This window comes from Conger conger, chromosome 16, assembly GCF_963514075.1.
Source record: "Conger conger chromosome 16, fConCon1.1, whole genome shotgun sequence".
Classification (NCBI taxonomy): domain Eukaryota; kingdom Metazoa; phylum Chordata; class Actinopteri; order Anguilliformes; family Congridae; genus Conger; species Conger conger.
Genome location: NC_083775.1, coordinates 3,436,930 through 3,460,664, shown reverse-complemented (window position 1 = coordinate 3,460,664; position 23,735 = coordinate 3,436,930). Strand labels below are relative to the sequence as shown.

The 23,735-nt window shown below is 40.9% G+C and overlaps 2 protein-coding genes and 1 pseudogene across 3 annotated transcripts; all 3 read left to right on the top strand.

Moving 5' to 3' along the window:
• The first annotated feature begins 4,691 nt into the window (after nt 1-4,691).
• On the top strand, nt 4,692-7,632 carry LOC133114964 (amine sulfotransferase-like). Of its 2 annotated transcripts, none has more exons than XM_061224666.1 (7): nt 4,692-4,883; nt 5,218-5,426; nt 5,718-5,844; nt 6,219-6,313; nt 6,555-6,735; nt 6,843-7,002; nt 7,136-7,632. In XM_061224666.1, exons 1-6 carry the CDS (start codon nt 4,742-4,744, stop codon nt 6,965-6,967), a joined length of 879 nt encoding a protein of 292 aa, XP_061080650.1. In that variant the 5' UTR covers nt 4,692-4,741; the 3' UTR covers nt 6,968-7,002; nt 7,136-7,632. The 2 variants fall into 2 exon arrangements, with proteins under 2 accessions (XP_061080650.1, XP_061080649.1); XM_061224665.1 differs by having other exon boundaries at nt 7,108-7,632.
• Nucleotides 7,633-9,286: 1,654 nt separating this feature from the next.
• On the top strand, nt 9,287-12,709 carry LOC133114539 (amine sulfotransferase-like). Its single transcript, XM_061224031.1, has 7 exons — nt 9,287-9,511; nt 9,841-10,049; nt 10,341-10,467; nt 10,842-10,936; nt 11,178-11,358; nt 11,466-11,622; nt 12,137-12,709. Exons 1-6 carry the CDS (start codon nt 9,370-9,372, stop codon nt 11,588-11,590), a joined length of 879 nt encoding a protein of 292 aa, XP_061080015.1. The 5' UTR covers nt 9,287-9,369; the 3' UTR covers nt 11,591-11,622; nt 12,137-12,709.
• Nucleotides 12,710-13,354: 645 nt separating this feature from the next.
• Nucleotides 13,355-21,419, top strand: LOC133115040 (amine sulfotransferase-like; annotated as a pseudogene).
• The last annotated feature ends 2,316 nt before the right edge of the window (nt 21,420-23,735 follow it).

Genomic DNA, 23,735 nt, shown 5'->3' with positions numbered 1-23,735 from the left:
TGCTGATGTATATCCTGGGAGTTGGTGTAGCATTGCCTGCTGATCTGTTTTTGAAAAATAATAAAAGGTACACAGAAAAACATGGTCTTAAAGTTTTTTCATTTCATGCCTGGTTGCAGCTCTTAGCCCAGCTACAAACACTCCTTCACTGCGATGACATGCATGCCTTAAAACGCATATTTCCTTTTAAATGCTTTTCACTTTGTGATGCTGAATGTACAAAAATTGAACCGGGTTACGGAGTATGCAGCTTTTTACAAACGTCACCCCCAAATTCACTTCCATCTCAGTCGATCATAATGAATTGGGAAGGGCCAAATTGCTTGGTTTAACAAATTTGGCTTGCTTATACAGTTCATTATTGTTAAACATCAATTCTCCAAAGCTGTTTTGTTTGTGCAGCAAACGGATCCAAAGTTCAAGCTGCATCCATCCAAGTTCATTTGAGCTTTTCAATAATTTATTGATTAACCCCTTAAGTATGGCCACCGTTCTTGACACGAGCTTAAATAGCTTAGAAATGAAATGGTTGAACCCTTTTGACTGCAGGCATGATTCTGGTATTTTTTGGGGGGTTTTTTTCTCACTGAAAAGATTTGGATGGATACAGATTATTGTAGCTGTGGCTTGTGTACTCAGAAACAAAATAGAGCCAAGTCAATATCACCAGAAATGAGCATTCTGCATTGTTTCTTTCTAATGTAGTATGTCTAGGCAGTTTTCCAAAATTGCACATGGAAACTAAATGATATTATGGGTCTTATGCAGTGTAAAGTGCTGCATTTTGCTTACTAAACTATTCAACACTTTTTATCCTTGCAGCTCTCCTCAGACAGCAACAGGTCGAGAGGATCATGAGAAATTAGTACAATAATCACAATAATACCATCTTGTGGGGGCGACATGGCTCAGGCAGTAAGAGCAGTCGTCTGGCAGTCGGAGGGTTGCCGGTTCAATCCCCCACCCGGGCTGTGTCGAAGTGTCCTTGAGCAAGACGCCTAACCCCCAAATGCTCCTGACGAGCTGGTCGGCACCTTGCATGGCAGCCAATCGCCGTCGGTGTGCGAGTGTGTGTATGAATGGGTGAATGAGAAGCATCAATTGTACAGCGCTTTGGATAAAGGCGCTATATAAATGCCAACCATTTACCATCATGAAAAATAAGTACAATAATCACAGTAATACCATCTTGTGTACTAATATATTCATTGAGGTCCATTTATTGAAGTTTTTGTCAAATACCCAACCCCCGTTAATAAGTCATACACAATCCTTAATTTCACATGCTACATATAAGCATACTGAAAAATAAAATATTTTTAGAATGTGTTCAGATGCTCACCTGTTTGAAATTGGGTCATGTCACTGAAAATGCCCTCAACGGTGTTTTCACAGTCATGCGGTACTGTGCAGAAGTCTTAGGCACCCTAGACTTTATTATATGTATTTTATTTAGTATAAAAGAACACATTTGGGATTTCCAAAAGATGTAATTTTACAGAGACATTTTTGTATTTAATTTTAAAAAGTAATATATTACTGTAAGCAATTGACTACTTTTTACATAAAAACTTGATCAAGGCTGTCTGAGATCAGAAGCTTTTCAGCCTACCAAGTTCTCCAACATGCTTGGAACAGCCTCCCTGCTGATTGTCTTATAGAACTGCAGGACAGTGTTGGCTATCTCAGAGAAGTGATGCAGTTTTAACGCCGAACCGTTAAAATATTGATTTGATTCAGTTTTTAACTATTCTGCCAAATTACTAAAATGTAATGTCAGATCTATAGTCCATTTAATTTTCTGCACAGCCATTTATAAAGAATCTTATCTGTACAGAATGTTATGCAGGTGCCTAAGACTTTTGCGTAGTACTGTATATTCACGTAGATGAGAGATTCCTTGGAACTCCTCCAAAGGAAGTTTAGAAGGATTTAGACGTAGGCAGCACACTTTTTTTTTTTTTTTGTGAAACGTCAACCTTTTCTGGCATAGATTCTCAACTGTTTTTGCCAAAAAATGCTGTGTTTTATGCAAGCCTAACAAATTACAGACCATTGGAAACGTAATGTAATTCTCTAAAATGCTTTTTAGTCGTCATATAATGGCATGCCTGTCGGTTCTTTGATGAGCAGAATTCATACTGAATTTACATACACACGGATGGGGGTAACGCATTTTCTCTGCAACTAAATTACAAATACTGTTCTAAGACGTTTGTACTTGGGCTTATCATGTTCGAGAGAACCCCTACTAAATGTGGATAATAGCATTTCTATGTACGGGTACTTTTGTGGAGGTATACAACAGGGAAATGGCAAGTAAACAATGGACATTTATCGAGACTATTATACATTTGGTCCTCTGTACACTTGTGAAAAAGATTACCTTAATTCTTGTTGTATGTGGATTTCCAAAATGCAGAGACGATGAGGTCCCCCCCACACTTGTTTTACCAGCCACAAAATAAGGAACTGTTGTCACGAAAGCAATGCCAGGTGAAAATAGGTTATACAGATAGAACCGTGATGGCTTTCAATCGGTATATGCTGTTACCACAGTGATTGAGAATTGCAGGCTGGAAAACTGAATGAATCCATGCTCCTGTGCCGGTGAGACTTAAGGAGTTAATAAAATAAATGGCATAAATTTCCTTAATAATGGCAGCAAATATGCAAAAGCTGTCAGGTTGGGGAGCCCATAGGTTTATGCATATTTCTCCTTGCTTTATTAAGTCCTGCTCATTAGAATGTGTTTACTGGTTGTGTATGCCTAAAAACAAGGAACCAACATGCCTCTATTCCCGGGAGATACATTTTCAGCAATGCAATGCGGTCATAGAAAACCAGGAACTTCCAGCCGTGACTGCCAGGTGCTTCTGCCTCATTCCCAGACACTTGACCATCCTTCTCGCCTCACCCACCGCACTCATCAAACTGGTTTCTCAGGTGGGCCAGGGAGGGCCGTTTTCTTATACGACCAACGGGCGCCTGGGTGGTTCTTGATCCATTCAAGGTGTTCCCCTATTTTTCTTTCAGTTTCTTGATGAGAGGGACTTGGACAGTCAACGTAAGAATAATCACAGTTGATCTGCAACTTTCTCGTTGCATCCTGCTAATCTGGCATTCTGTGAAGCCTCCATTGTAAGCGCTGGAAATTGGCAAACCCCAGGAAGCAGTCCTTTGTGACCTTGGGCTCTGGCCATGACGTGACTTCTCCAACCTTCTGCTCCTCCATCTTCACTCCCTCTGGGCTGAACTGCTAACCAAGGAAGAAGATGGTATGCTGATGGAACAGGCACTTCTCACCATTGACATACCGCTGTTTGTCCAGGAGACATCTCAGGACTTGGTCGATGTGCATACGCTTGGAACACAATGGGGTATATTTGCTAACCTAAATGGCATCACCAGGTATTCGTCATGGGCAGAGGAAGCGCTGAAATCTGTGTTCCACTCGTCTCCGTCTCAGATACGGACCAGATTGTTTGATGGCAGCAGGCGCCAGAGGGAGAGGATGACAGTACTTTGCCATGTCAGAATTGAGCCCTCTGTAGTCAATGCGAGGATGCGGACCGCCGTCCTCCTTGGCCACACAAAGAATAACCTGTCTGATTCAGGGGAGGTGGATAAACCCGTGCTTCAGGGCCTCCTGGTTGTACTCGGCCATGGCCTGGGTCTCTGCCACGGCCAAGGGACGGATGCAATTCAGTGGAGTAGCAGAGCCAGCAAGCAGGTCAATGGCACAATACCAGGGGCGATGAGGAGGTTTTGACTGGGGCGAACACCTCTGCCCGGTTCTGGTAAGCCTGAATGACTGACTGGTAGGCGGCTAATGGACTCCCTACTGATAGAACTGCAGGGTACAGAAAACCAATGCTGCCTGCTGGCTACAGAAAACTCAGGAACATTACATTCCATTACATTATTGGCATTTGGCAGACGCTCTTATCCAGAGCGACGTATAGTTGATTACACTATGCAGGAGACAATCCTCCCCTGGAGCAATGCAGGGTTAAGGGCCTTGCTCAAGGGCCCAACGGCTGTGCGGATCTTATTGTGGCTACACCGGGATTAGAACCACCGGCCTTGCGTGTCCCAATTTACCTTAACCACTACACAAAATAAAATAAAAAATAGGGAGTGGTGATTAAGAGCAGGTGCTTTATACTCTGGGGACGTGGGGCATTGAATCTAAGTTCACACACTAACATTGTTGCATTTGAATAAAGCACATTCATCTCAATGTATGGGGTCAAATTTTCACATTTTACTTAATTTGGTAATTTGATAAAAATGAATGGTAAAACAAATGTATTAACTGTCCTCTTATTTTTAAAAAACAAGTTTGCTTCAGCAGAACAAATGTTATTTTCTGGTCACTATTATTGAAATAAAGAAACTGACTGAAATGCCTATTGTGTCAAATATGATGCATTTAAAAGAAACAAAGGAAACATGAAAATGTAAATTTTCTTTCAAAACATCGAAAAAAGGGGAGCCATTGTTGAATTATTATTATAATTTTTATATAAGTAAGGCTTTATAGGGTTCAAACACAATAAAAATGGGAACATGTCTTTTGAAATAGAGAAATCGTGTTGTTTAAATAGAATCAGGCATGACAACCATCGTTCTGAGGTCTAGTTATATCAATAAGTACCTTGTACCCAAGTTCAGTAGTCCAGGGCAGCTAGTTCAGCTCGTCTAATTCTCTTCACGCTTCAACATTGACCGGGACGATATGGAGGATATCAGTCCTTACCTATTTCGTTATAAAGGTCATGTCTTTGGAACAGGATTTTCTACGCCTGAAAACATCTTTTCACTCCAAACATTCGAGATAAGGGACAGCGATATTTTTCTGGTCACCTATCCCAAGTCAGGTCTGGATCTTTTGTATGTCTTTGTTTATTTTTTATGGTTAGGTAGTCTGGCGATGGGGCATTGTATTTTCAAAATGGTCACCAAATTCTATCTACTGAAAATTCTGCTGATTTTTTAATCATTTCAAATCGTCTGGATTCAAAATACAGGAAGAATATATTTTTTTACCCATACAAAAATGTAATCACTTTCAAGCAGTTTTAAATAGTGGTGCATTTCATTGACTCAAATTATTCATGCTGATGTACTGTACTAAACCAATTTTATTGTTTGAACATTAGGTGCTGGTTCTGTGGGTCTCTGAACTCTGTTCTTTCTTTACTTCCATCATAGGCACTATATGGACTCAGCAGATCATCACGCTGCTCTGTGAAGCGGATCCGTCAAACGACGTTGTGTACGACAACAACTGGCACACAATGCCGTGGCTGGAGAGTCCTCTGGACATGCCCGACTACTCCTTGCGTCCCTCCCCCCGTTTATTGACCTCTCACCTCACCCCCGCCCTGATGCCCCCTGGACTGGAGGACAAGAGGCCAAAGGTGGGGTGCTAAGGGAAGGGAATGGGGTGAACAAAAAAAACTGGAACTGATACACTCTTGTGGCTAAATGAATGAATTAATGAATAAAATTACAAACGAAGGAGGGGTCATTTGTGTGTTTAGAGGAAGGAGTCAGTGTTTCTTATTGTGTGGTGGTGGAACAATGTTATAGAGTTAAAGGAATTCAAGAAATTACGTTTGATCCGAGTTTATTGTGCCAGACATGCACTGCAAGGCTCTTGTTTACCACCACTTGAAAGTTGAGTATAAAACGATCTTGTTCCATGTCAGGTTGTGTATGTGATGAGAAACCCAAAGGACATTGTGGTCTCCTACTTTCACTTCTGCCACGCTACACCCAAACTGGAGACCCCCAAGAGCTTTGAGGACTTCTTGGAACAGTACCTGGAAGGAGCAGGTGATAACACGCACACATGCAAACAGTACACACGGCCACAAACACACAATTGTTTACATGTACTGTGAACATGTCTGGGGTATTGTGATATTCTCAAAATGTGCACGCCTTGCATTCTGGCTGTTTAGGTTGTCTCAATTTCACCAGGCAAGATTCATTGAGCACAGAAAAGTATTTGAATCCAACTCAATTGCGTATTTGACTCTTGTCTGGTGTACACGTACTTTAACCATACATAATCTCTCATCATAGGACGTAGCCATCAATTTTACATCACACCAGCACACAATCAGTGATTAATACAAATGACAACATCTCACATTTCACTTTATGGTGGGGACAACTGGTTTGTATGTGAATTTCCTGTTTTACAGTTCTTGGCGCTTCCTGGTTTGATCACATCAGGCAATGGTACTCAAAGAGAGATCAGTACAACATCCTGTTTTTGACATATGAGAACATGATCAAGGTGAGAAGGCTGTACAGGTAATGCCCTGTCGTTTGAGAATATTTTTCTGCTGTTCATATTGACATCTTTCATTATTAACATTGCATCACTAAAGGTGAGCTCCGATGGTGATGATGAAAAGTGGTCTATGTTGACGGTGTATGCTGACAGGAGAAACCACTGAAGTGCTTTGGTGCTGCACACATTGTTTAGTCCCTGCAAAGTGAGGATTGTTGCCACATCTTCTCTTGTGGTCTCCCAGGATCTGAGGTCTGAGGTGCTGAAGATCAGCAAGTTCCTCGGGAAGAACCTGGACAGTTCGGCCATCGAGCACGTGGTGGAGAGGGCCACCTTCAGGAACATGAAAAAGGACCCCAAAGCCAACTACGAGTTCCTGCCCCAAGAACTGCTGGATCGAGAGCAGGGACAATTCCTTCGCAAAGGTTGGTGGTCATGTTTTCAATCAGAAATTCTAAAACCAGTCAACTTCTGCAACAAGGGTGTGAAAAACTCCAGCTAGGGGGAATGAACATGGAGAATGTTCTGGCAGGTACGGTCGGGGACTGGAAGAACACCTTCACCGTGGCCCAGAGTGAGCGCTTTGACCAGGTCTTCCAAGAGAGGATGAGGGGCCTCCCACTGCAGTTCACATGGGACATTCATGAGCATCCATAGTGGTTGTTGAGGCCTGCCAGTTTGGCTCCGTGGGGGTAAGCATTGTATTACTGGACTTGTCACATGGATAATATTTGTTGCCGAACATGAACATGTTTGAGGGGCTCATTCACAAAATGTGCATTTTTATTTTATCACAGGAAACTAAATAAGATTTTGAATGTGCAGTGTTGCAGACTGACAAGCTATCCCAGGATTCTATTGCATCTAAAAGGCTGGAGGACTGATGGACTCTAATGGCTGCTGATACCTGGGAAATCACATATGAAGTAATTATTTAATTAACACAATACATGGTAAAACTATCTCACCACATACAAAAAAAAGCTCATCTTAGAAGTGTCTAGAAAGGTACAATTATTTGTCACTGGGGAGTTACCCTATAGTTACATTAGATCATAACCCTAACAAGCAATATATGATTACTTATCTAGTACCTGTTTTGTTTGGAAAACATACTAATTTGTTCCCAAAGAAAATATGACTACTTTCAGGGTACATTTGGGAAATTTTATCTTTGAAGAACAAGAAATATATCGCTACTGAAACTGTATTCCTGAGGGTGTAGCCTACAAAAATATACCCAATAACAACGCATAGTGCTGATGTATATCCTCGGAGTTGGTGTAGCATTGCCTACTGATCTGTTTTTGAAAAATAATAAAAGGTACACAGAAAAACATGGTCTTAAAGTTTTTTCATTTCATATCTGGTTGCAGCTCTTAGCCCAGCTACAAACACTCCTTCACTGCGATGACATGCATGCCTTAAAACGCATATTTCCTTTTAAATGCTTTTCACTTTGTGATGCTGAATGTACAAAAATTGAACCGGGTTACGGAGTATGCAGCTTTTTACAAACGTCACCCCCAAATTCACTTCCATCTCAGTCGATCATAATGAATTGGGAAGGGCCAAATTGCTTGGTTTAACAAATTTGGCGTGCTTATACAGTTCATTATTGTTAAACATCAATTCTCCAAAGCTGTTTGGTTTGTGCAGCAAACGGATCCAAAGTTCAAGCTGCATCCATCCAAGTTCATTTGAGCTTTTCAATAATTTATTGATTAACCCCTTAAGTATGGCCACCGTTCTTGACACGAGCTTAAATAGCTTAGAAATGAAATGGTTGAACCCTTTTGACTGCAGGCATGATTCTGGTATTTTTTGGGGGGTTTTTTTCTCACTGAAAAGATTTGGATGGATACAGATTATTGTAGCTGTGGCTTGTGTACTCAGAAACAAAATAGAGCCAAGTCAGTATCACCAGAAATGAGCATTCTGCATTGTTTCTTTCTAATGTAGTATGTCTAGGCAGTTTTCCAAAATTACACATGGAAACTAAATGATATTATGGGTCTTATGCGGTGTAAAGTGCTGCATTTTGCTTACTAAACTATTCAACACTTTTTATCCTTGCAGCTCTCCTCAGACAGCAACAGGTCGAGAGGATCATGAAAAATAAGTACAATAATCACACTAATACCATCTTGTGTACTAATATATTCATTGAGGTCCATTTATTGAAGTTTTTGTCAAATACCCAACCCCCATTAATAAGTCATACACAATCCTTAATTTCACATGCTACATATAAGCATACTGAAAAATAAAATATTTTTAGAATGTATTCAGATGCTCAGATGAAATTGGGTCATGTCACTGAAAATGCCCTCAACGATGTTTTCACAGTCATACGGTACTGTGCAGAAGTCTTAGGCACCCTAGACTTTATTATATGTATTTTATTTAGTATAAAAGAACACATTTGAGATTTCCAAAAGATGTAATTTTACAGAGACATTTTTGTATTTAATTTTAAAAAGTAATATATTACTGTAAGCAATTGACTACTTTTTACATAAAAACTTGATCAAGGCTGTCTGAGATCAGAAGCTTTTCAGCCTACCAAGTTCTCCAACATGCTTGGAACAGCCTCCCTGCTGATTGTCTTATAGAACTGCAGGACAGTGTTGGCTATCTCAGAGAAGTGATGCAGTTTTAACGCCGAACCGTTAAAATATTGATTTGATTCAGTTTTTAACTATTCTGCCAAATTACTAAAATGTAATGTCAGATCTATAGTCCATTTATTTATCTGCACAGCCATTTATAAAGAATCTTATCTGTACAGAATGTTATACAGGTGCCTAAGACTTTTGCGCAGTACTGTATATTCACTTAGATGAGAGATTCCTTGGAACTCCTCCAAAGGAAGTTTAGAAGGATCGCAGCTGACGAAAAGAGTACACAATGATGTTTAAATAGAATGAGGCATGACGACCATCGTTCTGAGGTCTAGTTATATCAATAAGTACCTTGTACCCAAATTGTTCAGTAGTCCAGGGCAGCTAGTTCAGCTCGTCTAATTCTCTTCACGCTTCAACGTTGACCGGGACGATATGGAGGATATCAGTCCTTACCTATTTCGATATAAAGGTCATGTCTTTGGAACAGAATTGTCTACGCCTGAAAACATCTTTTCACTCCAAACATTTGAGATAAGGGACAGCGATATTTTTCTGGTCACCTATCCCAAGTCAGGTCTGGATCTTTTGTATATCTTTGTTTATTTTTTATGGTTAGGTAGTCTGGCGATGGGGCATTGTATTTTCAAAATGGTCACCAAATTCTATCTACTGAAAATTCTGCAGATTTTTAAATCATTTCAAATCGTCTGGATTCAAAATACAGGAAGAATATATTTTTTTACCCGTACAAAAATGTAATCACTTTCAAGCAGTTTTAAATAGTGGTGCATTTCATTGACTCAAATTATTCATGCTGATGTACTGTACTAAACCAATTTTATTGTTTGAACATTAGGTGCTGTTTCTGTTGGTCTCTGAACTCTTTCTCTACTTCCATCATAGGCACTATATGGACTCAGCAGATCGTCACGCTGCTCTGTGAAGCAGACCCTTCAAACGACATTGTGTACGACAACAACTGGCACACAATGCCGTGGCTGGAGAGTCCTCTGGACATGCCCGACTACTCCTTGCGTCCCTCCCCCCGTTTATTCACCTCTCACCTCACCCCCGCACTGATGCCCCCTGGACTGGAGGTCAAGAGGCCAAAGGTGGGGTGCTAAGGGAAGGGAATGGGGTGAACAAAAAAAACTGGAACTGATACACTCTTGTGGCTAAATGAATGAATGAATGAATAAAATTACAAACGAAGGAGGGGTCATTTGTGTGTTTAGAGGAAGGAGTCAGTGTTTCTTATTGTGTGGTGGTGGAACAATGTTATAGAGTTAAAGGAATTCAAGAAATTACGTTTGATCCGAGTTTGTTGTGCCAGACATGCACTGCAAGGCTCTTGTTTACCACCACTTGAAAGTTGAGTATAAAACGATCTTGTTCCATGTCAGGTTGTGTATGTGATGAGAAACCCAAAGGACATTGTGGTCTCCTACTTTCACTTCTGCCACGCTACACCCAAACTGGAGACCCCCAAGAGCTTTGAGGACTTCTTGGAACAGTACCTGGAAGGAGCAGGTGATAACACGCACACATGCAAACAGTACACACGGCCACAAACACACAATTGTTTACATGTACTGTGAACATGTCTGGGGTATTGTGATATTCTCAAAATGTGCACGCCTTGCATTCTGGCTGTTTAGGTTGTCTCAATTTCACCAGGCAAGATTCATTGAGCACAGAAAAGTATTTGAATCCAACTCAATTGCGTATTTGACTCTTGTCTGGTGTACACGTACTTTAACCATACATAATCTCTCATCATAGGACGTAGCCATCAATTTTACATCACACCAGCACACAATCAGTGATTAATACAAATGACAACATCTCACATTTCACTTTATGGTGCGGACAACTGGTTTGTATGTGAATTTCCTGTTTTACAGTTCTTGGCGCTTCCTGGTTTGATCACATCAGGGAATGGTACTCAAAGAGAGATCAGTACAACATCCTGTTTTTGACGTATGAGAACATGATCAAGGTGAGATGGCTGTACAGGTAATGCCCTGTCGTTTGAGAATATTTTTCTGCTGTTCATATTGACATCTTTCATTATTAACATTGCATCACTAAAGGTGAGCTCCGATGGTGATGATGAAAAGTGGTCTATGTTGACGGTGTATGCTGACAGGAGAAACCACTGAAGTGCTTTGGTGCTGCACACATTGTTAAGTCCCTGCAAAGTGAGGATTGTTGCCACATCTTCTCTTGTGGTCTCCCAGGATCTGAGGTCTGAGGTGCTGAAGATCAGCAAGTTCCTCGGGAAGAACCTGGACAGTTCGGCCATCGACCACGTGGTGGAGAGGGCCACCTTCAGGAACATGAAAAAGGACCCCAAAGCCAACTACGAGTTCCTGCCCCAAGAACTGCTGGATCGAGAGCGGGGACAATTCCTTCGCAAAGGTTGGTGGTCATGTTTTCAATCAGAAATTCTAAAACCAGTCAACTTCTGCAACAAGGGTGTGAAAAACTCCAGCTAGGGGGAATGAACATGGAGAATGTTCTGGCAGGTACGGTCGGGGACTGGAAGAACACCTTCACCGTGGCCCAGAGTGAGCGCTTTGACCAGGTCTTCCAAGAGAGGATGAGGGGCCTCCCACTGCAGTTCACGTGGGACATTCACGAGCATCCATAGTGGTTGTTGAGGCCTACCAGTTTCAAGCAGATGTAAGCATTGTATTACTGGCTTTGTCACATGGTTAATATTTGTGCAAATATTTGAGCAAACCCATGTTTGAGGTGCAAATTCACAAAATGCATTTTTATTTTATCACAGAATTCAGAGCTACAAAATTAGGTGTCATTTATCAAGATTGACCAAATACTTTGGCCATAAAGTTAAATGGAATACTGTGCCTTTACAAAAGACAGTTCTGTGAAATCCGCTTTTTTACATTACATTACATTAATGGCATTTGGCAGATGCTCTTATCCAGAGCGATGTACAGTTGATTAGACCGTGCATAGCAGATTAAATGTGCAGTGCTGCAATAAAAAATAAAAAAGATTTATAGTCAATATGAAAAAAATATTAAAGCTAAAACAACATGAATTTAGTGGTAAATTGCTATGTGACTTCAGGACTTTAGTACATTAACCGTTGCTCTCCTTATTGTTTTACATCAATGATAGGATCAACGATGTTCTCAAAATGGCATTATTCCCATTCTCACCTACTCAGACAGGCAAGCTATCCCAGGATTCTATTGCATCTAAAAGGCTGGAGGACTGGTGGACTCTAATGGCTGCTGATATCTGGAAAATCCTTCCCACTGTTCTTAGGAGTGGTGTGGGGGCTGATTTGCATTTGAAGGGTTGGATGACTGATTGGGAATTAAATTGAAACAATGAATGGTAAAACTATCTCACCACATACAGAAGAAGAGCTAATAATAAAATACACTCTCAGTAATAAAGGTAGGTAAAGTGCCTAAAAAGGTAAAATTATTTGTCACGGGGGCCTTAGCCAATAGGTACATACAAACCCCTAACCAGCAATACATAATTACTTGGTGCCGGTTTTGCTTGGAAAACATACTCATTTGTCCCCAAAGAGAATATTTCTGCACTTTCAGGGAAATCCTTGAGGAACAAAAAATATAGCTCCACTGAAACTATTTGAGAGTATAGCCTAGAAAGTCAAAGAGTGATTTAACAAATAGTACAGATGAATATCCTAGGAGTTGGCTTAGCTTTTGCCTGCTGATGTTTGTGCCAGAGGTTTTGGAAAAGTAATAAAAGGTACTCAGACAAAGATGGTTTTAAAGTTTGTTTCATTTCATACCTGGTTGCAGCTCTTACAAACACTCCTTCAATCATCTCAGTTAATTTGTCTGGAGTGGCCATTTTGAGGGGGCTGATTTAGGTTCTGTTGTATGGGTGTGGTTCTCCTTGTTCCAAACATTTTCATTGTACATTTAACATTTACATTTAACATTCATATAATATATAACTTTTCAGTTTTAATGCATTACATTGCTCTTGGAAAACCTATTACAATTTTCCAGACATATTCTCTTTTAAATGCTTAAAGAAGTGACATTTTAAAATTGTGCATCTTGTTTACACTTTGTGGTGCTAAATGTGCAAAAATTGAGTTGGGTTAGAAAATGCAACATCACCCCATAAGCACTTCCATCTCAGTGAATTATTATGAATTAGAAAAAGCCAATTTGTAACAAATTTGGTTAGCTTAAACAATGAAAAACATAAATTATTCAATGCTCTTTTGTTGTACAGCATATGCCAGATTTGAAGAGGAAATAAATAACACAATTCTGTTTATATAACTAATGACAAGGTCTACTTACATTAATAAGTAACTTGTAGTCAAGTTGTTCAGAAATACAAGACAGCCAGTTCAGCTTGTCTGAATGTCTTGTTATGTTAATAAGTAATTTGTTATGAAGTTGTTCAGTAATTCAGTCCAGGACAGCCAGTTCAGCTCGTCTGATTTCTCTTCACATTTCACTCTTTAAAGTTGACAGGGACGATATGGAGGTTATCAATCCTTACCTTTTTCGATATAAACATTATGTCTTCATAACAGAATTTTCCACGCCAGAATACATCGATTCACTCCAAACATTCGAGATAAGGGACAGCGATATTTTTCTGGCCACCTATCCCAAGTCAGGTCTGGATCTTGCATTTAATTTTTAATTTTATGGAACGTTATTTCTTACACTTAAAGACTGATACATGTAACGTTTTGAATTTTGTACTCAAGTTTTCATTCGGTGCTGTGTGTTGGCAATCCTATTTGACCTTCTGTCGGCTGTGTTGAACCATTATCGTTACTGATTACCAGTTGACAGAGTGGCCCTTCTCACTGCGAAGCCAGCTGCCTTTTTTATATGCCTTTGTTTTTTTTTTATAGTTAGGTAGTCTGGCGATGGGGCATTGTATTTTCAAAATGGTTTCCAAATTCAACTTTAAAGTCAAAAACTTTAAAATCATTTTAAAGAACTTTTACATGGATTCAACTGGCATTATACAGTATAACAGCAAGAATATTTTTTTTCTTGACAACAGTTTTACAGTACGACTACACCCGCCACCCAAAAATGTTATAACTTTCAAGTTTAAGTAGTGGTGCATTTGGGTCAAATTATTCATGCTTTTGTGCTGTACTGGAGCAGTTTTGTTGCTTGAACTTTAGAATCTGGAGAAATACCAGATGACTGGAAACAAGGTGATATAATATCAATATATAAGAAAGGGGACTGTACCAATCTAGGAAACTACCGGCCTGTCAGTCCCTGTATCATTTGGGACAAACTGGAATTATTTCTTAAAAATAATAAGATTCTAAGGGATAGCCAGCATGGTTTTTGAAAGGGTAGGTCATGCCTGACAAACCGTTTGGCATTCTTTGAGGAAGCTACCACGTGTTTTGATGATAGCAGGGCTTATGTATATCTAGGTTTCCAAAAAGCATTTGATAAGGTACCACAAACTCATTATTAAAATGAGGACTGTAGGAATTATAGGAGCCGTTTTGAAGTGGGTTCGGAATTGGCTACAGGATAGAACACAAAGAGTAGTGGGAGGGGCCTTGTCCGAACAAGGTATTGTGGAAAGAGTCCCACAGGGATCGGTACTGGGGCCACTGCTCTTCCTCATTTGCATGAATGACCTAGACATGGGCATTGAAAGTAATTTGGTCAAATGTGCAGATGATACAAAACTAGGAGGTTTATGCTAACATTATGGACGCTACGAAAGTAATCCAGGAAGACTTAAACAGAATTCAAAAGTTTGCGGAAACCTGGCAAATTAATTTGAATACAATTAAATTTAAAGTTCTACACATGGGAAATAAAAATATAAACCAGGATTACTTTATGGGGGGTACAAAATTGGATAGTGCTGAAGTTGAAAAAGACTTGTTGGTCATAGTTGACCAAAGCGCTTCAGGTTTTTAAGACCAGGCTTGATACAGTGTTAGATTTTTTTTTAGCTTTTAGGCAATTTAGGCAGTAGGTACACTTAGGGGTAGGAAAAGGCAAGCATTGCTGGGCTGAATGGCCTGTTCTCACCATTACCTTATGTTATGTCAAGCTTAATGTTTGGTGCTGGTTCTGTGGGTCTCCAAACTCTGTTCTTTCTTTTCGTCCTTCTTAGGCACTATGTGGACTCAGCAGATCATCACGTTGCTCTATGAAGCAGACCTCTTGAAAAATGACATTGTGTACAACAACATCCGGGAGACAATGCCGTGGCTAGAGGGTCCTCTGGACTTCCCCGACTTCGCCTTGCGTCCCTCCCCCCGTTTATTCGCCTCTCACCTCACCCCCACCTTGATGCCCCTGGGACTGAAGGACAAGAGGGCAAAGGTGGGGTGCTAAGGGAAGGAAATGGGGTGAACACAGAGGCAAAAAACTGAAAGAGGGATTTCATAAAGGAAAAACAAATCAAAGAGGGATAGTTTGTGTGTGTTTAGAGGATGGTGGGAGTGTTTCCTATGTGGTGGTGGTGGAACAATGTGACAAAGTGAAAAACATGAAAGAAATTAAGACAGCAGCAAAAGTGTGATGTAGATCAACAACTATACATGTACATACATGCACAAACAGGAATTTTCCAAATTGACCATATGAGATGGTATCATATAGGGTCTCGTGCAAGAACATTTTCTTATTCTTATCTTACATTTATCTTTCACTCTTTGAACTCAAGGGCTCATTCCTAACTTCAGATAACTGTCCAAAATTAAGATGTCCTTCATAATACAGAATATACTGTAATCTTAGTGGGTTCCATCAGATATCCCATGGGATTAGCAGGGAACAATTGATGCCTGATTTGTTAGACTGCGGTTCCTTCATTTTTGGCAAAAACATTTTTTCTCCTCAACAATGCTCCTCAACAATGTTTCTGAAAACATTTGAGGTGAGAAATAGGCAATGCAGTTGCTGAATCTTGATTCATATTTGACCTGCAATGTCTAGTTTGAAAGTTTGATCTGGGTTTGTTGTGCCATGCACTGCCATGCAAGGCTCGTGTTTATGTGACTTTACGTGAAAGCTCAGAATAAAATGTCGTTGTTCCGTGTCAGATTGTGTATGTGATGAGAAACCCAAAGGACGTTTTGGTCTCCTACTTTCACTACTGCCACGCTGTGCCCAAACTGGAGGCCCCCAAGAGCTTTGAGGACTTAATGGGACAGTACCTGGAGGGTGCAGGTGAGAACACACACTCACACATGCAAACACTACACCCACAAGGCCACACGCACACACCTGTCGACACATACTGTAACCATACGTCACCTCTCCTCATAGGAAGTAGCCATCACTCATACATCACGTGGATGTGAATTTCTTGTTGTACAGTTGTTGGTGGTTCCTGGTTTGATCACATCAGGGAATGGCACTCAAAGAGAGATCAGTACAACATCCTGTTTTTTTGACGTATGAAGACATGATCAAGGTAAGATGGCCGTACAGGTAATGCCCTGTCGTTTGAGAATAATTCTCATTATTAACATTGCATCACTAAAGGTGAGCTCCGATGGTGGTGATGAAAAACGGTGTATTTTGTCTGACCGGGACAGGGGTCGGCAACCCTGGTCCTGGAGAGCCGCAGGGTGTGCTGGCTTTCATTGTTACTTGGCATTAATTGATCAATGAAAGCCGTTGATTACACAGTTAACTCACCTCACCTGGTTTCTTGGGTCTGAATCGGTTGCTTATTTTAAGGTGGAGACGAAAGCCAGCACACCCTGCGGCTCTCCAGGATCAGGGTTGCCGACCCCTGGACCAGAAGAAGCCACTGAAGTGCTTTGGTGCTGCACATATTGTTAAGTCCCTACAAAGTGAGGATTGCTGTCACGTCTTCTCTTGTGGTCTCCCAGGATCTAAGGTCTGAGGTGCTGAAGATCTGCAAGTTCCTTGGGAAGAACCTGGACAGTTCGGCCATCGATCATGTTGTGGAGAGGGCCACCTTCAAGAACATGAAAAAGGACCCCAAAGCCAACTACGAGTTCCTGCCCCAGGAAATGTTTGATCGAGAGCAGGGACACTTCCTTCGCAAAGGTTGGTGGTCATGTTCTAAACCAACAATTCTCAATTTGTGGGCTAACTTCTGCAACAGGGGTGGCTAACTAGGGGGCTGCAGAGTCTGCGGGTTCAACTCCAGTCCTAGTGGGTGGCAGGGTCTGCCAGTTTGTTTTGTAGAATCCTTTCCATCAGTGGCCAAGGTGTCTGGACCCTATAACATAAGATAAGGTAATAGCGAGAACAGACCATTCAGCCCAGCAATGCTTGCTTTTTCCTGCCCCTAAGTGTACCTACTGCCTAAATTGCCTCAAAGCTAAATAAAATCTAACACTGTATCAAGCCTGGTCTTGCAAACCCCCAGTGTTTCTGCCTCCACTACATGCACTAGCAAGCTATTCCACACATTGACCACTCGCTGTGTGAAAAAATACTTCCTAATATCTGTGTGGAATTTCTCCTTTGCCCTCTTGTTCTGCTAACCAAACTCACCCTGAAGAATCCCCTATACTTCACTTTGTTAATCCATTTCATTAATTTAAAATCCTCAATGAAATCCCCCCTATTACTAAATTGAAGAGATTAAGCATCCTAAGTCTATTTTATCTTTAATACATGGAATCAATCTGGTTGCCCTTCTCTGAACATTTTCTAGTGCCTCTATGTCCTTCTTATAGTGCAATCCCCAGAACTGCACACAGTACTCCAAGTGTGGTCTAACAAGAGCATTGTATAAGGTCAATATAACTTCCTTGGACTTATAATCAGTACTCCTGGCTATGTATCATTGGTCTATTGGCCTTCTTTACTGCTACCGCACATTGACTAGAACCAGAACGGCTTCGGTCAACTATGACCCCCTAGTCTTTTTCCACTTGAGCACTATCCAATTTTGTACCCCCCATAAAGTAATCCTGCTTTATATATTTATTTCCCACGTGTAGAACTTTTAGTTCTATTGAATTTCATTTGCTAGGTTTCCGCCCACTTCTGGATTCTCTTTAAGTCTTCCTGGATTACGTCAATAGATTGTATACTGTATCATCTGCAAATTTAACTAAATTACTTTCAATGTCCATGTCTAGGTCATTTATGTAAATGAGGAAGAGCAGTGGCCCCAGCACCGATCCCTGTGGGACTCCACTTCCCACAATACCCTGCTCAGATAAGGATCCTCCTACTACTACTCTTTGTGTCCTTTCCCTTACCCACTTCGAAATGGCTCCTACAATTCCTACCATCCTCATTTTGATAATGAGTTTGTCATATGGTATCTTATCGAATGCTTTTTGGAAATCTAGGTATACAATATCATAAGCCCTTCTATCATCAAAACACTTGGCAGCTTCCTCAAAGAATGCTAAAAGGTTTGTCAGGCAAGACCTACCCTTTCAAAAAACCATGCTGGCTATCCCTTAGAATGTTATTCTTTTCAAGAAATAATTCCAGTTTGTCCCTAATTATCGATTCCAGTGTTTTACATGTGATACAAGCCTAGGTAAAACTCTCAACAAAGTAGCCATTTACGGCCTCAGCAATATTTTTATTCTTATACAGCAGTTCTCCTTTGTTATTCTTTATGCACTTGACCTCTTTAATTTTCCCTTTCCTACTACAGTATTGAAAGAAGCGTTTGGGATTGCATTTAGCATCATCTGCAATTTTCCTTTCAAATTACCTTTCGGCTAACCGTAGTTCTTTTTTTAACCTGAGCACGCATATTACAATATTCAGCTGTATTACTCTCAGTGCTGTCCTTTTTATATATGTGATACAGTTTATTCTTTTTCCGCAAACTCTTACGTATAGCTGTATTCATCCACTGTGGAGATTGTTTTCTGAACTTACATTTCTGCACCTTAGGAATAAATTTACACTGTGCGTCAAGTTTAATCCTTTTGAACCTGCTCCACTTTTCATTCACAGTCCTGCAGTCAAGAACTTGCTCCCAGTCTACATTACTTAAATTTGATCACATCTTTTTAAAGTTGCCAAAATATATCAAAACCTATTGTAGAAAGGTCACTTGTCCCAAGTGCTTCCATTACCTCTATCCTGCACATTCTGTCTGAATCATTACATATTACCAGATCTAAAATCGATTGCCCTCTTATAGGCTGACTGACATACTGTGTCAAAAAAATTTCGTGTATAACATCCAAAAATTCTTCCTTGCCTTTTCCCTGTCCGGTCACAAAATTCCAGTTAATATTTAGGTAATTGAAGTCTTCCATGATAATTGTCCCATGAAAACTTTTCCTGGAGGATGTGGCCATCGGGGTGCCCAGAGGCTCATCAATCCTCCCACTCTCAGAGACAGGGGCCGGGTCCAATTCCTGCAAGGGCTGGATTCGGTTCGACACCACCACCTCTGGAGATACAGCCCCCTACTGTCACCCAACTCTCTCGTCCTGCCTGGTCTGAAGTCTTCCGCCCTGCCGGCTGTGGTGTGCATAGTAGTTCCTTAAAGGAAGTGCTGTGTAGTTCCTGGAACTCCAATTCCAATTCAGAGCTATGCAATCGGCCCTGAGCCAGCCCTCCAGATCAAGAATCTTGCTCTGGAGATGCTCAACAAGCAGACAACGATGACAGACGAACAGCTCAAGGAAAATCGCTTTCCAGCAGAGCGATCATTCCTCGCATAGCTTCGGCCACATTTTTTAGCCCTAACTATGCCCTTCTCTCGCTCCCTAAATCTAAAAGCTATTGCCCAACTGGAAACACCAAAAAACATGGCTTAAAAAAAGCACGGGGTGGCTCCGAACAGCTAGCAGTAGAAAACTGGAGAGATAATAACTCTTAACTATAAGCTTAGCTAGCTAATTCATTATGCTCCACAAATAAAACTGTCAGGCGCTAAGGTCAACAATATAATCAACAATATAATCTACTAACCTAGTGTAGCTGCTTGATTTTATAAAGAACAGAAAAGAGCCTGTGTAATTAGGGTTGCCATTTGATTTGTGAAAAACCGGGACATTTTACACTTGACACAGGGCGTTAAACCATATTTGCAAATATTCTGGGTTAACAGTTGTAGGACCCTGACCCTGACGCAGTTGCACTCACTCTGGACTCTGTCTGCTGCTGTCCTTTTATAAAATACATACAGATTTCAAAATAATGGGGTCGTTGAAGTGAATGCACGCACCAGACTGACAGCCCATGCAGCAGTTTCTAGGTGATAAGGTAAACGTTCATATTTTTGCTACCAATTAAAAAGAAGTATAGGCATATGGCCAACCGTCACTGCGTTTTACTCATTTGTACCTGTTTACAGACAAGGGATTAGATGTCTAAACGTAAAGAGGGAAAAACAGAAAAGCAGTAGAAGAATCTGGTTTTATTTGGAAAAACCGGGACAATTTGTGTCCCGGGAAAGAATAGTCATTTTCCGGGGCAGTCGCTCAAAAAAGAGAACAATCCCGGGAAAACCAGAACATGTGGCAACCCTATGTGTAATGCATAGCTGGCCAACTTGCTCATCCTTTATTTTTATTTGGATAAAAATACACCCAGAATATTATCCGTACTACAGTTATACTTGCAACTACATTAACTATCAATAGGATTTGCTTCCAAGAGGGAAAAACCCTTGTTAGCTTGATAAGGTCTGATTATCTGACTGGCATACAGCCAAGGCAGCAAAGGTTTACACCTTAAAAGCAAAAATACTTAACACGTTTAAAATAGCAGTTTTTTAAAACGCAAACTAATATTAGTCTCCGATTCAAAGCACTAAAACAACTTCACTCAGTCTCCTTCATCCCTTTGCAAACACCCAACACCAGAAACAGGAAGTGTGTAGACACGTAAGTGCGTAGCAAACCAAAAGCGTCAACAGCGTCTCAAGCCTCAACAGCGTTGAACGTTGTTTGTGTGGTTTTAATTAAGCACTAACGGTGCAATCACACACCACAGGTATATGGTAGATCTGTAGTTCAGTCCCACCATTTTGTTTTATATGCAGCTTTTTTGTTTTATTCAACAGCTTTTTGTCTCAGGCCTTTTTATTAATGGTTCTTTTTATGGGGAACAGCTTCAGGAGACTGACATGCAGTAACTAAGAAAATAAAAAAAATGTTCTGGCAGGTACGGTCGGGGACTGGAAGAACACCTTCACCGTGGCCCAGAGTGAGCACTTTGACCAGGTCTTCCAAGAGAGGATGAGGGGCCTCCCACTGCAGTTCACATGGGACATTCATGAGCATCCATAGTGGTTGTTGAGGCCTACCAGTTTCAAGCAGATGTAAGCATTGTATTACTGGCTTTGTCACATGGTTAATATTTGTGAGCAAACCCATATTTGAGGTGCTAATTCACAAAAAATGTATTTTACATTACATTAATGGCATTTGGCAGATGCTCTTATCCAGAGCGATGTACAGTTGATTAGACTGTGCATAGCAGATTTATAGTCAATTTGAAAAAACATGAATTTAGTGGTAAATTGCTATGTGACTTTAGGACTTTAGTACATTAACTGTTGCTCTCCTTATTGTTTTACATCAATGATAGTATCAACGATGTTCTCAAAATGGCATTATTCCCATTCTCACCTACTCAGACTGGCAAGCTATCCTAGGATTCTATTGCATCTAAAAGGCTGGAGGACTGGTGGACTCTAATGGCTGCTGATATCTGGAAAATCCTTCCCACTGTTCTTAGGAGTGGTGTGTGGGCTGATTTGCATTTGAAGGGTTGGATGACCAACTGGCAATTAAATTGAAACAATGAATGGTAAAACTATCTCACCACATACAGAAGAAGAGCTAATAATAAAATACACTCTCAGTAATAAAGGTAGGTAAAGTGCCTAAAAAGGTAAAATTATTTGTCACGGGGGCCTTAGCCAATAGGTACATACAAACCCCTAACCAGCAATACATAATTACTTGGTGCCGGTTTTACTTGGAAAACATAGTCATTCGTACCCAAAGAGAATATTTCTGCACTTTCAGGGAAATCCTTGAAGAACAAAAAATATACCTCCACTGAAACTTTATTTGAGAGTATAGCCTAGAAAATCAAAGAGTAATGTAACAAATAGCACAGATGAATATCCTAGGAGTTGGCTTAGCTTTTGCCTTGCTGATGTTTGTGCCAGAGTCTTTGGAAAAATAATAAAAGGTACTCAGACAAATATGGTTTGTTTCATTTCATACCTGGTTGCAGCTCTTGGCCCAGCTACAAACACTCCTTCAGTGACCTCAGCTAATTTGCCTGGACTAGCCATTTTGAGGCAGCTGATTGAGCTGCTGTTGTGTGGGTGTGGTTGAGACTGCCTTCCACCATGTTCCAAACATTTAATTTCTACATTTAACAATCATATATTATATAGCTTTTCACTTCTTTCAATGCATAATATTGCCATTGGAAAACCCATTTAAATTTTCCAGACGTATTCTCTTTTTGATATTATATTACATTAGTGGCATTGCTCCAGGGGAGGACTGTCTCCTGCTTAGTCAAATCAACTGTATGTCGCTCTGGATAAGAGCGTCTGCCAAATGCCAATAATGTAGTGTAATGTAGTGTAATGTAGTCCAGGTGGGTCAAAACCATGTCTTGGACTAGGAGCTGGGTTGAGTGGGGGGTGAGAAAGGGGTGGAATCTCTGGATGTTGTCTGGGAGGAATCTGCATGACTGGGTCACCACTGCAATGTTCTCTGAGAGAGACTGTCCATCACCACGCCGAGGTTCCGTGCAGAGGGTCACTGAGGTATCCCCTCTGGAGAGATCCAGATGGGGAGAGGTTAGAGCAGGAATGAAGATCATTTCAGTCTTTGTAATGTCGGGGATGGGCGGAGAGCCAGACGCGACTCAGGGTAAACCCCTATGTGAACACACTAATGTGAAGGAAGATAAAAGAACAGGGAAATACAAATACAAATGGGGATTACTCCCGTAACAGGGGGAGGAACAGAAAATAACTCAGATGAAAACTCCGACCAAATCAGAAATAAAGCCCAAAACGGCTATAGGAAAATAAAACGACCCATAAAAAACAGGCCAAACTACCCAACCAAAATAAGTGCTTAAAGGTGAGCACTGAAAAACCCCAGACCAGGGATAAAGTACAACCAAAAAAAGACTAGGTACGAAAATAAAAACCTTGAGACGCAGCTCAGGCAAAAAACGCAAACCAAAATACATTTACCTGGGACAACGTCCCTCAACCACAGGCTCACACAAGCACGAAAAATAAAAGAGAAAGAAAACAAAAAACCTTTAGGAAGGCGTCAGCAGTGTACACACACTCACGAACTGAACACCTTCCTTACCCTTTTCTTTTAAGTGTATCAGAAACCCAAACCAGCACATTACCTGACTCAACAATCACTGAGTCTACCTTGTGCGTACCAGCTTTGTGCCAGAGCGAACAGTGGACACTAAAGCGTTGATCAACTGTCAGCACTGGCCTTAAATACTCTCCGGAGGAAAGCTCCCCTGGCACTAATGAGGGCCAGGTGAAAACAATGAGCCCCTGCCCTCTGGTGGCCCCAATCGGTCACTACCTCCCACCATGACAGTCTTACCTGGATTGCACTTTAGATGGTGGTTGTCCATACAGCTCTGGATGTCGGTCAATCATATGTCAGACGTACCGAGGAAAAGAGTATACAATGCTCGTTAAAATAAGCCATGACAACCATCGTTCTGAGGTCTAGTTACATTAATAGGTAACTTGTACTCAAGTGGTTCAGTTGTTCAGTCCAGGACAGCCAGTTCCGCTCAGCTGATTTCTCTTCACGCTTCACTCTTCAACGTCACTGTTAT

Bases quoted from the DNA above. Each gene is read 5' to 3' on its own strand.
- LOC133114964 (XM_061224666.1), top strand. From the start codon at position 4,742: ATGGAGGATATCAGTCCTTACCTATTTCGTTATAAAGGTCATGTCTTT. The intron at 5,845-6,218 runs GTGATAACACGC...CCTGTTTTACAG, and splicing joins ACAGTACCTGGAAGGAGCAG to TTCTTGGCGCTTCCTGGTTT. The intron at 6,736-6,842 runs GTTGGTGGTCAT...ATGTTCTGGCAG, and splicing joins GGGACAATTCCTTCGCAAAG to GTACGGTCGGGGACTGGAAG.
- LOC133114539 (XM_061224031.1), top strand. From the start codon at position 9,370: ATGGAGGATATCAGTCCTTACCTATTTCGATATAAAGGTCATGTCTTT. The intron at 10,468-10,841 runs GTGATAACACGC...CCTGTTTTACAG, and splicing joins ACAGTACCTGGAAGGAGCAG to TTCTTGGCGCTTCCTGGTTT. The intron at 10,937-11,177 runs GTGAGATGGCTG...GTGGTCTCCCAG, and splicing joins CGTATGAGAACATGATCAAG to GATCTGAGGTCTGAGGTGCT.